Source organism: Mobula birostris, chromosome 9 (genome assembly GCF_030028105.1).
Source record: "Mobula birostris isolate sMobBir1 chromosome 9, sMobBir1.hap1, whole genome shotgun sequence".
Lineage (NCBI taxonomy): Eukaryota > Metazoa > Chordata > Chondrichthyes > Myliobatiformes > Myliobatidae > Mobula > Mobula birostris.
In genome coordinates this window covers 40,100,557-40,119,666 of record NC_092378.1, presented here as the reverse complement: position 1 = coordinate 40,119,666, position 19,110 = coordinate 40,100,557, and the positions used below count along the sequence as shown (strand labels likewise).

The following is a 19,110-nucleotide window of genomic DNA, read 5'->3' as shown; positions in this document are numbered from 1 at the left end:
CAGCACAAGCAAAATGGTAATCACATTTGGCATTGGTATGTAAACATCTTAATTATGACACAGACACCAATAGCAAAGGTAGCACAAATTGTTTCTGTCTAAAGTGAATGGCATATTAATGACATTGATTGGTCCCTGTTAACTGTCAATTGTTACTATGTCATTGGACCTGAGTGTGCAATATAAGATGAATGTCTCACCTAGAAACTAATTTTATGCTTTATCTCTTGAATTAAGATTCCAAACCCATTTATAAAAGACACAGGCAAGCATTGTTGTAATGCTCTGTTCAAACCAAAAGTGACTTCTTCATAAACTTGGTTTAGTCTTGATTAATTGTACTTTTTCTCTTTTCTTGCCTCAACAGATTCAGGGTTTCAATGTGAAGAACAACATATTTGCTTATGCAAGTGACTGCACTTCATTCTTTACTAATGCAATTTGGATGGCCCTGGTGACATCGCTGATTCTTTTGTGCATTCTGACCTATGGCATACACATGATCATGCACTTGACAACCAATGATCGCTTTGACGATCCCAAAGGCCAAGCTCTATCAGTTCCCCAGACTGATTAAGTCTACTTGAACTTAATTACCTATCTTTATGTTAACTAAATTGAATTTATACAAAAGGTTACAGGGGATGCAGTTAGCTATAACTTTGATGTATTTACAGATTATAGTTTGAATGTTAATCAATACTGGAGCTTTTAGCACCTTGTAGATAAAGTTGGCCGGAAAGGACAACGTGCAGATTGCTTAATCATGAATTTGACTGACTAAGTAATTTTGATACAGGAAGATGAGGGAAAGTGGGGGAGGGGGAAGATTGCAAGAACAAATGTGGACAGATTATTTCCTGTTGATGCTAATTTTAATGTTTAATAAAGGAGACTTTCTGAAATATTATTCTGCTTAATCCATGAATAAGAGATGAGAAAGCACTTAAACACAAATGAGCATGGGTAATTGTAACATGAATGGCACATTTTATGTAAGTGATTGACCTCAGCATTTTGCTGTCACAAGTTAAATTCACTTAAATTTTCCATTTTGTCAAGGTAACCACAGAGAAGATATGTAAAATGGCTGAAGTCAAAGGAAAGATTCATTTGAAATAAAAATTGAATCTAAACATTGAAGCTCTGAATACAGATTAACTAATTAAATAAATTCCAGTGGAGCCTTAAATCAGTCATCCACGTACAATGTGTATGATTTAATCACAAGCATTCACAGATACACTGCTGAAATCATCTTTGCACATTTTCCTGTGGTGTTTGCATCCAATACACCAAAGGGAAAATCAGAATTGCATTTTCCAAAGGTCTTTAGCACTATTGGTCAGTAAACTCAAGGGCTTTCTGCATCTGCTGCATTCCTGCAAGACAGGTGACTACTTCACCAACTTCCAGTATGGAAGATGGATTTCCAGAAATGCTCTTCTATAATTTGTAGATAATATTTCATAATTACTAGATAATAGTCAATCCAAGCATCTGGATCCTTACACAGTGTTCTTATTTTTGAAGCATTGCAAGAGTTTTTTTAAAGAGTATATATTTTCCTTAATGTTTCTGACACTCTATATTGCACCATTGAGAAAGTGAAACATATATAATGAGCTGACTGATTAATTTCATATACTGATTTAAATTCGAAATACCTAATTGAAGACAAAATTTAATCAAGCAGTTATCATTATTCCTTCAATGTAAACAGGGAGTACCATATAGAGTATAGGTGAAATGCTGCATCAAAAATAGAACTGGATTATTTTTATGACTTAGGAATCTTTGCACAAATTTTAAAATCACAATTAAAAATATTTGGAGCACTACAAGACCAAATTGTTTCTGTAATTACTCATAAAATAAAAATATAGTTTTCAGTGCTGTCTCCATTCTTTGAAATACTAAATGCAACCTTGTATTAAGTCTGTGCAACTAATCTGTTACAGATTTATTTTGAGAGGGCCAACAACTCTCTAACATAATACATAATCACAGAGACTAGTTCCCCCAGAAAGCGCTGCAACAAACAGTACATATATTATTAAAAATGGATATCATGATTGGATGTACCGTATATTCTGCTGAGTCTGTGGATGTGTAGCACAGTGATTAAATTACTGGACCTTTGAATTATTGATTGTGCTTGCTGAAAATAGCAAGAACTGTCCCCAGATAACAGAACTATACTTCCAGGCTTACTAGTTCTATTAGCTGTCAAAACACTTTTAGTTTAAGAGAATGTCTCACATAAGCACTCAGGTAATCAAACTTTTAAAAATTTTAAGAGATTGCTTATCTCACATACTGGTTCAAATTTGTCTTTAGATTGTTTTTTTCATTGATGTCTATTATTATCCACAAACCACAGATGAACATTTTCAGTCATGTTGGCATATAGGATAAAGAGTCATCTTGTGTTCCCTTTAAAAGTGTTCCTGTCCAACTGACTACTATCTCACCAACCAGGCCAATGTCACCAACATGATAGCTCCTCCTTCAAATACAGGTTACATCAGTGTCAGTCTTTCACGGCTGGGTGTAATCATGTCAGTTCTTTTCACTAATTTCCAGTACTAGCAAGACCATCCTTTTTCAATAATGCAAAAACAAATACAAAGTCCAATAGTTTTGGCAATGAGGATTATATAAAAAGGCAAGAAAATCTCAAAGGAAAATGTAGGGTCTGTAGAAAATGTGTCTGGAAATGGAAAATATGGATGTGAGGTTAGTTAGGAAGATTCAATCGTTAGGCATTAATATTGAAGTAGTAAAATAGATTCAACAGTGGCTGGATGGGAGACACCAGAGAGTAGTGGTGGATAACTGTCTGTCAGATTGGAGGCCAGTTACTTGTGGTGTGCCTCAGGGACCTGTACTGGGTCCAAAGTTGTTTGTCATATACATTAATGATCTGGATGATGGGGTGGTAAATTGGATTAGTAAGTATGCAGATGATACTAAGGTAGGTGGTGTTGTGGATAATGAAGTAGGTTTTCAAAGCTTGCAGAGAGATTTAGGCTAGTTAAAAGAGTGGGCTGAAAGATGGCAGATGGAGTTTAATGCTGATAAATGTGAGGTGCTACATTTTGGTAGGACTAATCAAAATAGGACATACATGGTAAATGGTAGGACATTGAAGAATGCAGTAGAACAGAGGGATCTAGGAATAACGGTGCATACTTTCCTGAAGGTGGAATCTCATGTGGATAGAATGGTGAAGAAAGCTTTTGGTATGCTGGCCTTTATAAATCAGAACATTGAATATAGGAGTTGGGATGTAATGCTAAAATTGTACAAGGCATTGGTAAGGCCAAATTTGGAGTATTGTGTACAGTTCTGGTCACCAAATTATAGGAAAGATGTCAACAAAATAGAGAGAGTACAGAGAAGATTCACTAGAATGTTACCTGGATTTCGGCACCTACGTTACAGAGAAAGGTTGAACAAGTTGTGTCTTTATTCTTTGGAGCGTAGAAGGTTGAGTGGGGGACTTAATAGAGGTACTTAAAATTATGAGGGGGATAGATAGAGTTGACGTGGATAAGATTTTTCCATTGAGAGTGGGGGAGATGACATGAGTTGAGAGTTAGGGGGCAAAAGTTTAGGGGTAACATGAGGGGGGAACTTCTTTACTCAGAGAGTGGTAGCTGTGTGGAACGAGCTTCCAGCAGAAGTGGTAGAGGCAGGTTCGATATTGTCATTTAAAGTCAACTTGGATAGCTATATGGACAGGAAAGGAATGGAGGATTATGGGCTGATGGTTAGATTGATGCAGCAAAATGTAAGGTTGACTATGATTAGAATTGCAAATAAGTAATAAGGGGAACAAGTTCTTTATAAGTAGATAAATCACCTGACCCAGATAAAATACATTCTTGACTGTTAAAAGAAGTAAAGTAGGAAACAGTGGAGGCCCAGATCATCAGTTTCCAAATCTCTCTATATGTGGTGCCAGAAGACTAAAAAAATGTTAACACAGTAACATTGGTTAAAAAGAGAAAAATGAACAGATCAAGAAATTACAGCACAGTATATATAATGTAAGTTAATATTTGAAAAAAAAGTATTTGTGTGACAATGTAACTCATCGTTTTAGAAGCACACAGGTAAATGCTGGACAATCTGCAACTTTTTAATAAATGTGAATAAATGCAGTGGCTAACTTAAAGTCAGTATTTTGTGGTAGCAACAAGGAACATAGATAAATTGATGCAATAGCTCTTTTTACCAAGTAATTGACAAAGGTCTCACATGGGAATGTGATCAGAATTGCAAAGGCTTACAGGATCCAAGTGAAAGTGGCAAGTAGGATTAAAAATTGGGTCAGTCGCAGGAAATAGTGGTTGATTGGTAGTTTAGTGTCTGGAGGGCTGTTCAGCATATTATGCTATCATTGTGATGTTAGCAGTGCTAATTGGGATCTCAGTGGTAGAGCTTATATTACATGTTCAATTCATTAAGAGGAACAGATGTTTAGCAGTAGGATGGAAACTACACTGAGCTGCTAAAGGGACTATCAATTATTTGCAGGTTTGTTGCTGATTAATTTGTAGAGGCTGGTTGGAATAAGTTATGATTTTTTTTCCTTCCTAGGCAGTGCCAATTTGGATAGTCTATGTTAATTTGCTTTGCAGAAGGAAGTGTGTGTTGATTTCAAGTTTCAGCTGAACACTATTCCTCCAAGACATGTGGACACAGGAGACGTTTACATATGCAGCATTATAGAGAGAATATAGCAAAGAGAAATACAAATGAAACTGCAGAATTTGGAAGTCTGAAGCAACATGCACAAAGTGTTGGAGGAACTCAGCAGGACAGGCAGCATCTATGGTGGGAAATGAACAGCCCATATTTTGGGCCAAGACCTTTAATTGGAATTGGGAAAAAAATCTTTCTTCCTCCCCTCACCTGGATTCACCTATCAACCTGCCAGTTCATGCTCCTCCCCCTCCCTTACTCTTTCAGTCTAGCCTCTGCCCTCTTTCTTCCCTTGGTCAATGGTGGCTACTAAAAGCCATCCTTTCACCTCTTACCTGACTCCCTTGCTAGACCAAGGTAGGCCTAATGATAGTCCAGGACTATCAGCTCTTGATTACTGCCTGGAACCTGAGTTCCAGGAATAGAACAAATCCTAAACAAATAGCATCCTGCCACCTAAAACCTGATCAAACAGATGACTGGAAAATTCTGAACATGCTTCTGCATCATGGGATTTTCCTGAGACAGCCTGCAGTAAGCTATAGAGGGGGTCTCCAAATTTATGCTAATCTATTGCATGAACCCTCACCAGTAATTGAAAATGAAGGGCAGAAGAGAAGGGCCTATATCAGGAACACCTTTATAGCTTGGTTGTCAGAGGCAACTTGCCTGACAAGCAATCACCAGTTGAATTCTGTTTCAACCTTTATAAAGGCATCCGTTAGTCTTGCGAGACCATGGATCTGAGCCTGGAAAGTTTTCACTCTCCAGGGCGCAGGTCTGGGCAAGGTTGTATGGAAGACCAGCAGTTGCCCATGCTGCAAGTCTCCCCTCTCCACAACACCAATGTTGTCCAAGGGAAGGGCATTAGGAACCATACAGCTTGGCACCAGTGTCGTCGCAGAGCAATGTGTGATTAAGTGCCTTGCTCAAAGACACAAGACACGTTGCCTCAGCTGGGGCTCGAACTCACGACCTTCAGGTCGCTAGTCCAGTGCCTTAACCACTTGGTCACGTGCCCACAACCTTTATTCTGATGTGCTCAACAGTGTCTACTTGGCCATAGTAACTAAATAATAATACCAAACAGAGTGGATGTGGACTGGATGTTTCCTATGGTGGGAGACTCTAAGACCAGTTGACAGTCTCAGAATAGAAGGGTGCCTTTTTAGAGCAGAGATGGGGAGGAATTTCTTTGGAGAGTGATGAATCTGTGGAATTCTTTGCCACAGGCAGCTGTGGAGACCAAGGCTTTATGTATATTTAAGGCAGCGGTTGATAAATTCTTGATTGGGCAGGGTATGAAGGGATACGGGGAGAATTCAGGAGATTAGGGCTAAGAGGAAAATTGGATTGGCCATGATAAAATGGCAGAACAGCCTCGATGGGCCAAAAGGCCTAATTCTACTCTTAAGGTCTTATGGTCTACACAGAATGCTAAAGATTTCAGTCTTCTGAGAGAAGAGGTCTGTTTCTCATCTCTCAAGTATCAGCTCAAGTTTCCTGTAATTTCCATGGACCATCCTTTAAGTTGTATAGCCTCCATCTTGCTATGGGTCTTACATACCCCCAGCAAATGTTGGATGTTAGTATTTGCAATGTACCTTGAATCCTTGTTTCTCCTATGCCTCATGTTCATAATCACCATGAAGGTCATATGCATGTACTATCTAATCTCCATGTCCTTTTCGCTGCTACTCAATTTAATTGTATAATATTTGTATAATTATGCCTCCATAATATCTCCACCATATCCTTTTAACTTGCCAACACGTTGGTATGAATTCAAATACTCTCAGTATACCACCTACCCAAACATGTCTCTAATGATCTCTTTGCCTCTACAGTCTTTCAAAATTCACTGTGTCCCCCAGTTCTTACCTCTTTAGCATTTCAGACAGCAGAGATCATGTGAGGAATGAGGGTTAGGCTGGTATATAAGGAGAAACATACAAACGTGAACTGCATGAACCATTTCTCCAGCAGCTGTCTCCTCATTTTTCCTCCAGTCAGCCTCTCCTTCAGTTGTTGAATATAATGGAGTGTTAATAGTGGAGGGGAAGAAAGTGCAAACCATGAACTCAGTTCTGAAAGCGAATTCTGGGTAGCACAAACTGACCGCAAACTTGTATGGTCTCTTCTACAGAGCTGCATGACCCGAACAAGAACTCCAAGCTCCCTGACTGACATTTGAGCAAAAGGAGGAAGTATTCCTTTTCCAACTGAAAAAGAAAATAAATATACACCACATATTCAGGGATGAACTTCAGTGTTTGTATGAAAGTAGTAGGTGACTCTTCCTTGAGGTCTTGACACACTGAGCAAGCCTTCACCGAATCTTCAAAGCAGGCACAAACATGATGACCTGCAAAACTTCCCTGACTATTCCCACAGAATAGCAGTTTACTAATAGAGTGGCACTGTTGGGTTGGCGGTAAGTGTCACAGCAACCATCAAGTGATCTGCACCAATATTGAATCTCATCTGCACATGACAACCATTTGTTGTGACAATGACCTTGTAGCTCTCTGTAGCACTCTGGGCCCAGTTCCATGATGGAGAATATGCTGTTGATTCTTGTCTGCTCTGTTGGGCACCCCATTCTGTCTGCAACCCATGTTGGCAATGTCAACTTTACACACTTTTCAGGAACCTCATCACCTAAAAGTTTCCCACTTATGATTGTTCTTGTAACCCCATGACCCAGCACCGTTGGGAAAGAACATGCAGCCAGCAGTGTCCTTTATCACCTGCTCAGTCCTCATACCCTAGAAAAATGCAGGGCTTGGAAGTGCCTCGCACTATTAAGTCCCATCTGCATCCTGGTGTCATATCTGCATGTTCCCTTGAATATTATATGCACTGTCTTCAATAGTCTCAATGGATTCTATCAACAAATCTGCACACCAAGCAATCTCAGAAGATCTAAAAGTTATACCTTGTCCCCAGGGCCTTTTGCATGACTATATATTTCTTAACTATCTTCTGTTGTCCTCAGTTCCAATATAACTCTCAAAAGACTTTGAAGCTGGAATGAAATATCCCTTGCATGTTAGATACGTCAATAATACTTCATGGAGCCAGCAGAGTCACTAGAGTTTCATATGTCCGCAGTCTCTTTGACAGCAGCAAAATTGTCTTGCTTTCCTCTTGCTTCTTCAGTTTCACTAAGAAGCTTGACAATGTTGTCATCCTTAAGAAGCATTTCCAAGATCCATGTGCAAAATGAATGTCTAAAGCCATTCATCCTTCTAGAGTTTCCCATTATATTCAAAACATCCGCTGCATATTATCATCTCCACGTGTGCTCCGGTTCAGAAGACTCCAGCCACTACCTTGCTGTCCTGCTATTCTCATAAGCAGAAACATCCCTTCTTCATTTCCAGTGGAGGGACCTTGGTTCTCCATGATGTTACTTTAATAACCATATAACAATTACAGCACGGAAACAGGCCATCTCGGCCCATCTAGTCCATGTCGAAGTCTTACTCTCACCTAGTGTGCTTGCAACACTGTGTGTCCGACAGAGTGATCAGCAGCACTGGGGCTCCACAGGGGATTGTCTTGTCTCCCTTTCTCTTCACCATTAGCACCTCGGACTTCAACTATTGCACAGAGTCTTGTCATCTTCAGAAGTTTTCGGATGACTCTGCCATAGTTGGATGCATCAGCAAGGGAGATGATGCTGATACAGGGCTACTGTAGGAAAATTTGTCACATGGTGTGAGCAGAATTATCTGCAGCTTAATGTGAAAAAGACTAAGGAGCTGGTGGTAGACCTGAGGAGAGCTAAGGTACCAGTGACCTCTGTTTCCATCCAGGGGGTCAGTGTGGATGTGGTGGAGGATTACAAGTACCTGGGGATACGAATTGACAATAAACTGGACTGGTCTAAGAACACTGATGCTGTCTACAAGAAGGGTCAGAGCCATCTCTATTTCCTGAGGAGACGGAGGTCCTTTAGCATCTGCCGGACGATGCTGAGGATGTTCTACGAGTCTGTGGTGGCCAGTGCGATCATGTTTGCTGTTGTGTGCTGGGGCAGCAGGCTGAAGGTAGCAGACACCAACAGAACCAACAAACTCATTCGTAAGGCCAGTGATGTTGTGGGGATGGAACTGGACTCTCTGACGGTGGTGTCTGAAAAGAGGATGCTGTCCAAGTTGCATGCCATCTTGGACAATGTCTCCCATCCACTACATAATGTACTGGGTGGACACAGGAGTACATTCAGCCAGAGACTCATTCCACCGAGATGCACCACAGAGCGTCATAGGAAGTTATTCCTGCCTGTGGCCATCAAACTCTACAACTCCTCCCTTGGAGGGTCAGACACCCTGAGCCAATAGGCTGTTCCTGGACTTTTTTCATAATTTACCATCATAATTTACATATTACTATTTAACTATTTATGGTTCTATTACTATTTATTATTTATGGTGCAACTGTAACGAAAACCAATTTCCCCGGGATCAATGAAGTATGACTATGATTAGTCCCATCGATCTGCACTCAGCCCACAACCCTCCATTCCTTTCCTGTCCATATATCTGTCCAGTTTAACTTTAAATGACAACATCGAACCTGCCTCAACCACTTCTGCTGGAAGCTCGTTCCACACAGCTACCACTCTCTGAGTAAAGAAGTTCCCCCTCATGTTACCCCTAAACTTGTGCCCTTTAACTCTCAACTCATGTCCTCTTGTTTGAATCTCCCCCACTCTCAATGGAAAAAGCCTATCCATGTCAACTCTATCTATCCCTATCATAATTTTAAATACCTCTGTCAAGTCCCCCCTCAACCTTCTACGTTCCAATCTTAGGCAATCAAACAGACATGGAGCTAACACAGACTATACTCAGTTGAAGGCTCAGTCAAACACCTGTATTCCAATATATGTTCAAATCAGATCAACTAGAGTACTCCCTAGTAAAGGTACATTACACGTATCAACACTGCAGAAACCAAAAGTGTACTGAGAACCCTAGTTATGACCTCACCAAAGATTTTCGTACCTACAACATGACATCCCTTCTTTTATACCCTATTTCATTTGCCAATATTTGAGATTAATTCAGCAAGTGTAAGCTGTTGCACTTAGAAGAAGTCAAATGTTAAATTAATGCACATATTAAGAGGTAGGACCCTCAACAGCATTCATGTGCAGGAACATCTTAGGGTTCAAGTCCATAGCTCTCTGAAAGTGGCCACGCAAAGAGAAATGTTAGTGAAGAAAGCATATGGAATGCTTGTTCTTATTTGTCAGGGTGTTGATTATTAGAATCAAGAACCTACGTTGCCAATATATAAAACTTTGGATAGGCCACACGGGGTAGTGTGTGCAATTCTGGTCACCCCATTACAGGAAGGATGTGGTGGCTTTGAAGAGAGTACAGAAGAGGTTTCAGGATACTGCCTGGATTGGAGGGTATGAGCTATGAGGAGAGGCTGGAACCAACTCAGGTTATTTTCTTCAGGATTTTGGAGGCTGAGGGAGAACTAATAGATGTTCATAAAATTACGGGAGGTATAGATAGAGTAAACAGTTAATATCTTTTCCTCAGGTCGAAATATCCTCTAATACTTGACATACTGGACTTGCATTTAAGGTGAAGGGGAGAAGTTTAAAGGAGATGTGCAGGGCAATGCCCGACAGAGAATGGTAGGTACCTGGACAGGGCTGGCTGGAGTAGTGGTGGAAGTGACTATAACAGTTTTGTTTAAGAGGCTTTTAAGCAGGCACATGCATATACAGGGAAAGGAGGGATATGAATCATGTACAAGAAGAGATTTAGATTAAGTTGGCATCATGTTCAGTACAGACGTTGTGTCCCAAAGGGCCTGTTCCTGTGTTATAATGTTCTATGTCCAATGTAATAGCTATTGAAGACACCAATCCATTCTCCCCTCTCCTTTCCTGAATAGTGATATTGTAGAACCACAATTAGTTTTACCATTACTGTTGTGAACTTGGTTGTTTTGCAGCAGTGGCAGTACAGTGCAATGAAAAAAACTACTGTAGTTACAATAAAAATATACCGTACTTTGCAAAAAAGGGAGCAAAATTGTGAGGCAGGATTCAAAAGTTTCTGGGCAGGTTGGGGAGCTGATGATGGAGGGAAAAAAGCTGTTTCAGGATTGTTGACTGTGCATCTTCAGCATTCTGGACCTCCTCCCCGATCGGAGTAACAAGAAGAAGGTATGTCCTGGGTGGCCAGGGCCCTTAATATGGATGCCATCTTCTTGGGGAACCACCACTTGAAGATATCCATTGTATCAGGGAGGGTTGTGCCCTGTGGTGAAGCTGGTTGAGTCTACAGCTCTCTGCAGTCTCTTGTGATCCTGTGCATTGAATCCCTTTACCAGGCTGTGATCAGTCAGTTAGAATGCTCTGCACCAAACATTGAGAGAAATTTGCAGGAGTATTAGGTAATGTACCAAATCTCTTCACGCTCTTAACAAAGTAGAGCTGCCTTCTTATTGACTGCATCATATGTTGACTCCAGGACAGATCCTCGGAGATATTGACATCCAGGAATTTGAAGCTGCACATCCTTTCCACTACTGATCCCTCAATGAAGATTCATTCTCCCAACTTCTTCTTGAAGTCCACCATCAGCTACTTGGTCTTGCTGACACTGAGTGCAAGGTTATTATGACACCACTCAAACTACTGAACTATTTCACACCTATACAGCACCTCCGCATTGCCATCTGAGATTTTACCACCAACAGTGGCGTCATCTACAAACTTATATATGGTATTTGAGCTGTGTTTAACCACCCTGTCATGAGTGTAGAGAGAATAGAGCAATGGGCTATGCACACATCCTTGATCCAAAATGGCACAGCAGAGGACCGACTCCCTTTGTATGAATCTCTCAAGGGAATCATCAAATGCTCCCATTTTTGAACTGCAGCTGAAATCTGCAGCCATGGAAACTATGGTAAATAACATTGTTTCAGTTTACTTGAAGGAAGTAACAATCTTCAGAAGGACAAACTTGGGACTCCAGACCACCCAGGGAGTGAGTGCAGCAGATAGAAGCTCAGGGGAAGTCTTCATTGTCTCAGGAAATATGAGTGCCAGAGAGGACTCCGGGTAAAACTGAAATACAGGGCCTGAAGGCACCCCCACCTCCTTATCATCCTCCTGGTTAGTGTATAGTCTCTGGAAAATATAACTGAAGACCTCAGAACAAGACTGCAGTACCAGAGGGTTATTAGGGAATATCAGGGACTGTCGTGCACTCTGCTTCAGGGAGACATGGCTCACCCCAGAACTCCAGACACAACACTCCAGCCTGAGGGGTTCACCATCCACCTTATGGACCAGACAATAGCAACGGGTAAAGGCAGAGGCTGTAGTGTTTGCTATGCACAAGAGATTCGGCAGATGCTGGGAATGCAGAGCAACACGTACAAAATGATGGAGGAGCAACATTTGCATTGTGATTAGCTCATGGAAGTTCATTCTCAGTCCTGCTCCCCCAACCTCAGACTTCTGGCAGCCACATATCATTTGTTCTATCTGCAGAGAAACTGCTCTGTTTTCATCCTGGCAGGGCTGCTGTACATTCATCAAGCTGGCACTGGAAGAGCTGAGCACCGTGATCAACAGTCATGAGACAGCATACCTGATGTCTACCTAATCATTGTGGGGACATCAACCAGGCCGGCTTGTAGAAGTCTCTGGCCAATTACTTGCTTACTGCTCATTACACTGCTGGCGTCTAGGGCAGCAATGAAGAACTTCCATAGCCTCCAACCTGATGGCATGAACATTGACTCCTCTAACTTCTGTTAATGCCCCAGCTCCCCTTTGTACCCCAACCATTATTTATTTATTTTAACATCTGTCCTTTCACATCTGTCTGATGATGCTGTGGATGTTCTACGAGTCTGTGGTGGCCAGTGCTATCATGTTTGCTGTTGTGTGCTGGGGCAGCAGGCTGAGGGTAGCAGACACCAACAGAATCTACAAACTCATTCGTAAGGCCAGTGATGTTATCGGGATGGAACTGGACTCTCTCACGGTGGTGTCTGAAAAGAGAATGCTGTCCAAGTTGCATGCCATCTTGGTCAATGTCTCCCATCCACTACATAATGGACTGGGTGGGCACAGGAGTACATTCAGCCAGAGACTCATTCCACTGAGATGCAGCACTAAGCGTCATAGGAAGTCATTCCTGCCTGTGGCCATCAAACTTTACAACTCCTCCCTTGGAGGGTCAGACACCCTGAGCCAATAGGCTGGTCCTGGACTTATTTCCTGGCATAATTTACATATTACTATTTATTTCCTGGCATAATTTATATATTACTGTAATTATTTATGACTTTATTACTATTTAATTATTTATGGTGCAACTGTAGCAAAACAATTTCCCTCAGGATCAATAAAGTATGACTATGACATTGACTATTTATTATTATTAATTAATTATCTCTCTCTCTCTCTCTTTTTCTCCCTCTCACTATACTACTTGCCCATCCTCTGGTGCCTCCTGTCCCATGATGTTCTCATATCCCTTTTGCCAATTAACTGTCCAGCTTTTGGTTCCATTCCTCCCCCTCCTGTCCTCTCCTATCATTTCGGATCTCCGCCTCCTCCTCCCCCTTTCAAATCTCTTACTACCTCTTTTCTCAGTTAGTCCCAACGAAGGGTCTTGTTCCGAAATGTTTACTGTAACTCTTCCTATAGATGCTGCCTGGCCTGCTGCGTTCACCAGCAATTTTTACGTGTGTTGCTTGAAATTCCACCTCTGGCAGTGTTCAGGGTCAGGGCTTCCTTCATCATGTCAGTAGCTTCCACTCGGTTTTCACTGCTGTCAGTCATGCAAGTCCTGGGTGGAAACTCAGGAATACCATTGCACTCCGATGCAGAAGGCATCTTCACTGCTGTTACTGTAACAATTTTATTTTATCAGTCAGTGTTGTTAGCCCTGAACTGATCCCCTAAACCTGGAGGACGGGTGTACTACTCTTTGTCTGCCCTCTACTCTTTGAACTGTTTAGCATGGGTGACCCTAGGAAGAGCCAAAGTATGGAGCCCTGTCTCCAGCCAATATAACTCTCCGAGTCACTGAGGCACGCAAGCCTCCGAACTACGTAAGAGCATCTCTCAAGACGGTGAATCGACGAAAAACATCCAACTAGTGGGGTACCTGGTTGAGTACTAAAGACTGGTGCTGATCAACTGGCTGAGGTGTTCCCCAATATCTGTAACCTCTCAATTCGGCCGTCCAAGGTACCCACCTGCTTCAAGCAGACTTCATTTCACAAGAATAGCCTAGGAACCTGCCTCAATGACTATAATCTGGTCGCATTTTATCCTCTGTGATGAAGTGCTTTAAGAGGCTGGTGATGAAATATATCAACTCCTGTCTGAGAAGCGAGTCGGACCCTGTCCAATTTGCCTACTGTCACAACAGGTCCACAAGAGATGCCACTTCATTGCCTCTTCACTCAACCTTGGAACATCTGGACAACAAAGATGCATACATCAGGATGCACTTCACCGACAGCTCGGCATTCAATTCAATCATCCTGTCAAAACTAATCAATAACCTTCAGCCTTGGCCTCAATACCTCCTTGTGCAATTGGATCCTGGATTTCCTCCCTTGTAGACCCTAATCTGTTCAGATTGGCAGAAACATCTCCTCCACAATCTCCATCATCACAGGTATACTGCAAAGCTGTGTGCTTAACCCCCTGTTCTACTCACTTTATTCTTACAATTGTGGGGTTAAGTAGAGCTCCAGTGCCATATTTAAGTTGCTGATGATACCATTGTTGTTAGCTGAATCAAAGGTGGTGACAAATCAGCATATAGGAGGGAGATTGAAAATCTGGCTGAGTGGTAACACAACAACAATCTCTTACTCAATGTCAGCAAGACCAAGGAACAGATTATTGACTATAGGAAGACAAAACCAGAGGTCTATGAGCCATTTCTCATTGAGGATCAGAGGTGGAGAGGGTCAGAAACTTTAAACACCTTGGTGTTATCATTTAGAGAACCTGTCCTTGGTCCAGGACATAAGTGCATTACAAAAAATACATGTCCGCCCCTGTACTTCCTTAGCAGTTTACAAAGATTCGGCATGTCATCTAAAACTTTGACAAACTCCTGTAGATGTGTGGTTGAAAATATATTGACTGGTTGCAACACAACCTGGCATGGAAACATCAATGCCCTCGTATGAAAAGCCTGCAAAAAGTAGTGGATATGGCCAAGTCCATCACAGGTAAAGCCCTCCCATCCACCGAGAACATCTAGACAGAGAGCTGTCACAGGAAAGCAGCATCTATCACCACCAGATCCCCACCATCTAGGTCATGCTCTCTTCTTGCTGCTACCATCAGGAAGAAGATTCCTTCTGAGATGTACCTGAACACCACCAGGTTCAGGAATAATCATTACTCCTGAACCATCAGGCTCTTGAACTTTCAAGGACTCTTCACCTCATGGTCTTGATATTTATTCCTTATTTATTTATTCTTACATTTTGTTTTCTTTTTGTATTTGTACAATTTATTGTCTTATGCACATTGGCTGTTTGCCTGTCCTATTGGGTGTTGTATGTCAAAAAGAAAATTAATCACAGGGTTGTATATGATGATGTATATGTATCTTGATAATAAATGTACTTTGAACACTGAACTTTGGCTATACCACTGAACTCTGCGTGGTGTTTTGGCAGGGACTGAGGGTGGCAACACCAGTGGTGAGGAACTGTGAAGGTATAGTCAAAAGATGCAGAGGAACATTTATATAACTGCTTTGAATTAGTGGACTTGACCATCATACATTCATCCTTAGATCTGAATGAATATGCCACAGCCATCACCGACTTCATCAGACCAGCGTGGATGAGAGTGTGCCTTCAAGCCGTTCAGATGTGACTTTCCCATGACTGTTCTGGAACTATCTGTAACTCACTAATTGTTTGTGAACATTATCCCTCAGTTTTCAGCAGTCCCAAGATGTTTTATGATAAGAGAAATCACTTTGAGTAATTTAGAAAGGAGACAGAAAGCATTCTTTTGGAGTTACATTAGTACACACTTGTATCACTAAATCGCTCCCTTTATTCTCAGAACATGATTTGTTTCAGGCATGTAGACCTGGTTCAAACTATTCCACAGATTAAGAAATTCTGGCAAACTTTGAAATGTTTTGCAAGCTTATCTTTTAAGCCTACAGATTCCTCTGAATAAAAATCCTTTCTACTGTAAAATGCAAAAAAACATTTGGGAAGGGAGTTTTCATTAAATCTTGCAACACTAGGTCAGGTGATGAAAAGTTCTTGGAAGAAATCCCATTTGGCCCAGCGATGTATCTCTTAGGAGTGGTTAAAGTAACACAAGATTGTATTGCAGCAAAATGAAGACTGTTCTTTGTTTTACAAAGCCTTAATGTGCTCTTTCTGTGTTCATTGTGGCATCTAGACGTATGCCACTGGCTTGTAACAAAGGAAAGAAGGTGGATGATAATTCCTTGATTTTGTCCATCTAGGTAAGTATCAATGACTATTTCCTAGCCCAGAGATTATCATTTGAATTTGCCATTTGACATTGAACAGATTATTCATGCATGGTTATGGAGTGGCTCCCCGTGTGATCACCGATTTGCAGTTTAGGAATCATGATTATGGAAGAACAAAGTATCACTCAGAATCCAAAAATACCATCTTGGGACAAAAAGTCATATATTCAGTCACCTGAAGTCCTGAATGAGAGTTATTTTCTGAGCATGCGCCGTAAATGATGCTTTCTGTTTCTTTGTGTGCTGATTCCACATGACACACCCATTGCCAAGTTGTGTTCAGGAAATCATTCCACTCCATCAGACATTTTAAGACAACGAGGAGGAGGTACAGGAGCCTGAAGACAAACACTCAATGTCTTAGCAAATGCTTCTTCCCTCCACTATCAGATTTCTGAACGAACAATGAATCCATGTACACTACCTCACTCTGTTTGCTCTCTTTTAGCACTACTACTTATTGAATTATAAATTTTATATATACATATTTATTTCTTATTGTAACTTACAGTTTTTTTATTATGTATTGCACTGTACTGCTGCCGCAAAACAAAAATTCCATGCCATGTGCCAGTGATACTAACCGATTCTAATTTTCCTGATTCATCTGAAGCCAATTGATTTCACAATTAAGTGCTGGGAACCCAAAAGATTGCTTTTCTTGTATAACAGGTGAATGTTGAGACACTAAGTGCTTTTACCACCAACTCTCACGACACACAAAATGCTGGAGGAATTCAGCAAGCCAAAAAGTACAATCGATGTTTTGGGCCAAAACCTTTCAGCAAGACTCCCCTGCATATTTTCTCTTGTTTACCACCAACTCTTCTGAGATCAATTAACTCAGTACAATTAACTTAAATGCGTTAAATTCCATTTGGTTTAAATTTCTTCACATGTAGCTATAAAAAGTGAAATGCTAATCAAGGTAGCACTCATTCTTTCTTTACTCTCTTCCTTTGCACAACTGTGCTTTAAGGACTGTATTGTTGGGCTCAGTTGAGCTACAGATCTGCACGTTTGAAACCACAAAGCTGACATCAAAATAGTCTCAGTAGCTATCTTATGGAATGATGGAGTCACAGGAAACAGTCTATTTGCTCACTGATTCTGCACCAATGATTAAGTGCTCATTTCTACCATTCCTACATTCATCCTATTTTTTAATTCTCTCCACATTACAATCAAGTCAACGCAGGTTCTACCACACCAGGAGCAATTCACTTAGTCAATTAACGTACCGACCTGCATGCCTCTATCATATGAGAGGAAACCAGAGCACCTTGAAGAAGCACACAATGTAAGGGAGAAGCCAGATTATCACATCTCTAACATCAGCAACTCCCATCAGTTGTGCCACTATAGATCCCCACCTGTATGTTATGTCTTTTAGATAGCAAAACATTTTAGGATCCTTTATAAAACCAAAACTGAATGCTGAATAGTAACAAAAGCGTAACTGTAGGTTGTAGAGGAAGGCATTGGACAATCTTGTAAGTTATGGTTAAAGAAGTGGGGACCATTACAGTTAATTACTTCATGCATGAAACTAACAAATAAAACTGCTGTCAGAGAATCTGAGAGACAGCTGAAGAACGTTTGAGAACCTACTGTTAGATAAGGGTGTTGGAGGGAAAAAAAGAACAAGGCTTTGGGTCAGCTAGTAGGTAAGAAAAATGTAAAATTGAACAAGGAGCCAAAGCTTATTGGTGAAAATGGCTATAATAGTGCGATGAAAATGAATACGGGGTTGGTGTGGGAAGTTCAGCTTTGACCGGACAGGAATTAATGTAGAATAAGATTTAAAGATCTTGGGAAGGATGAAGTAATGGAGTCAAACTCTTAATGTTCTGAGCTGCATATATTTCAATGCAAGAAGACAGATGAGTTCAGGGCATGGATCAAAACATGGAATTATGATATTGTAACTATTAGTGAGACTTGGTTGCAGGAGGGGCAGGACTGGCAGCTCAATGTTTCAAGGTTCTAATGTTTTAGACGCGACAGAGCAGGAAAGATTATAGAGGAGGGGATGGCAATACCAGTCAGGGAAAACATCACAGCAGTGCTTGGTCAGGATAGACTGGGGTGCTCGTCTAGTGAGGCTTATGGTTTGAACTGAGGAATAAGAATTGTATGACCGCATTAATTACAGACCACCCAACAGTCTGCGGGATTTAAAAGAAATTTGTGGAGAGATCACATTCTGTTGCAAGAAACATAATGTTATTATAGTAGGTAATTTTAACTCTCCACACACTGACTGGGACTCCCATACTGTAAAAGGACTAGATGAGATAAAGTTTGCCAGATGTGTTCAAGAAAGTTTCCTTAATCAGTACATAGAATTCCCAATGAGGGAGTGAGCGATACATGATTTGCTATTAAGGAATGAGACAGGGCAGGTGACAGAAGTTTGTATAAGGGAACACTTTGCACTTGGTGATCACAATGCCATTAGTTTCAAAGTAAATATGGAAAAGATAGCTCTGGTTCGCGGGTTGAGTTTCTAAATTGGCAAAGGTCAATTTTGATGGTATCAGAAAGGATCTGGCAAGTGTGGATTGGGATAGGCTGTTTTGTGCGCAGGTGTACTTGATAAGTGGGAATCCTTCAGAAATGAAATTTTGAGAGAACAAAGCTTGTATGTGCCTGTCAGAATAAAAGGTAAAGATAACATTGTTAAGGAACCTTGGTTTTCAAGATATATTGAGGCTTTGGTTAAGAAAAAAAAGGTGCATAACAGGTACAGGCTGCTAGGAACAAATGAGGTACTTAAGGAGCATAAGAAATGCAAGAAAACATTTAAGAATGAAATCAGGAGGCTTAAAGAAGGCATGAAATT

At 40.9% G+C, this 19,110-nt stretch overlaps 1 protein-coding gene and 1 long non-coding RNA gene across 3 annotated transcripts in view; one reads left to right on the top strand and one right to left on the bottom strand.

Moving 5' to 3' along the window:
* The window catches only part of LOC140202704 (V-type proton ATPase subunit S1-like), a 64,018-nt gene extending 62,895 nt beyond the window's left edge, over window positions 1-1,123 (top strand). Inside the window, exon 10 of one of the 2 annotated variants that reach the window (XM_072267890.1) lies at window positions 368-1,123. In XM_072267890.1, coding sequence (XP_072123991.1) covers window positions 368-577 — 210 coding nt within the window. In that variant the 3' untranslated portion in view covers window positions 578-1,123. The remainder of the gene's footprint in view (window positions 1-367) is intronic. The other variant, XM_072267889.1, reaches the window with a different exon arrangement.
* LOC140202706 (uncharacterized) overlaps window positions 1-19,110 on the bottom strand; it is a 171,682-nt gene that overhangs the window by 2,466 nt on the left and 150,106 nt on the right. The window lies entirely within an intron of this gene.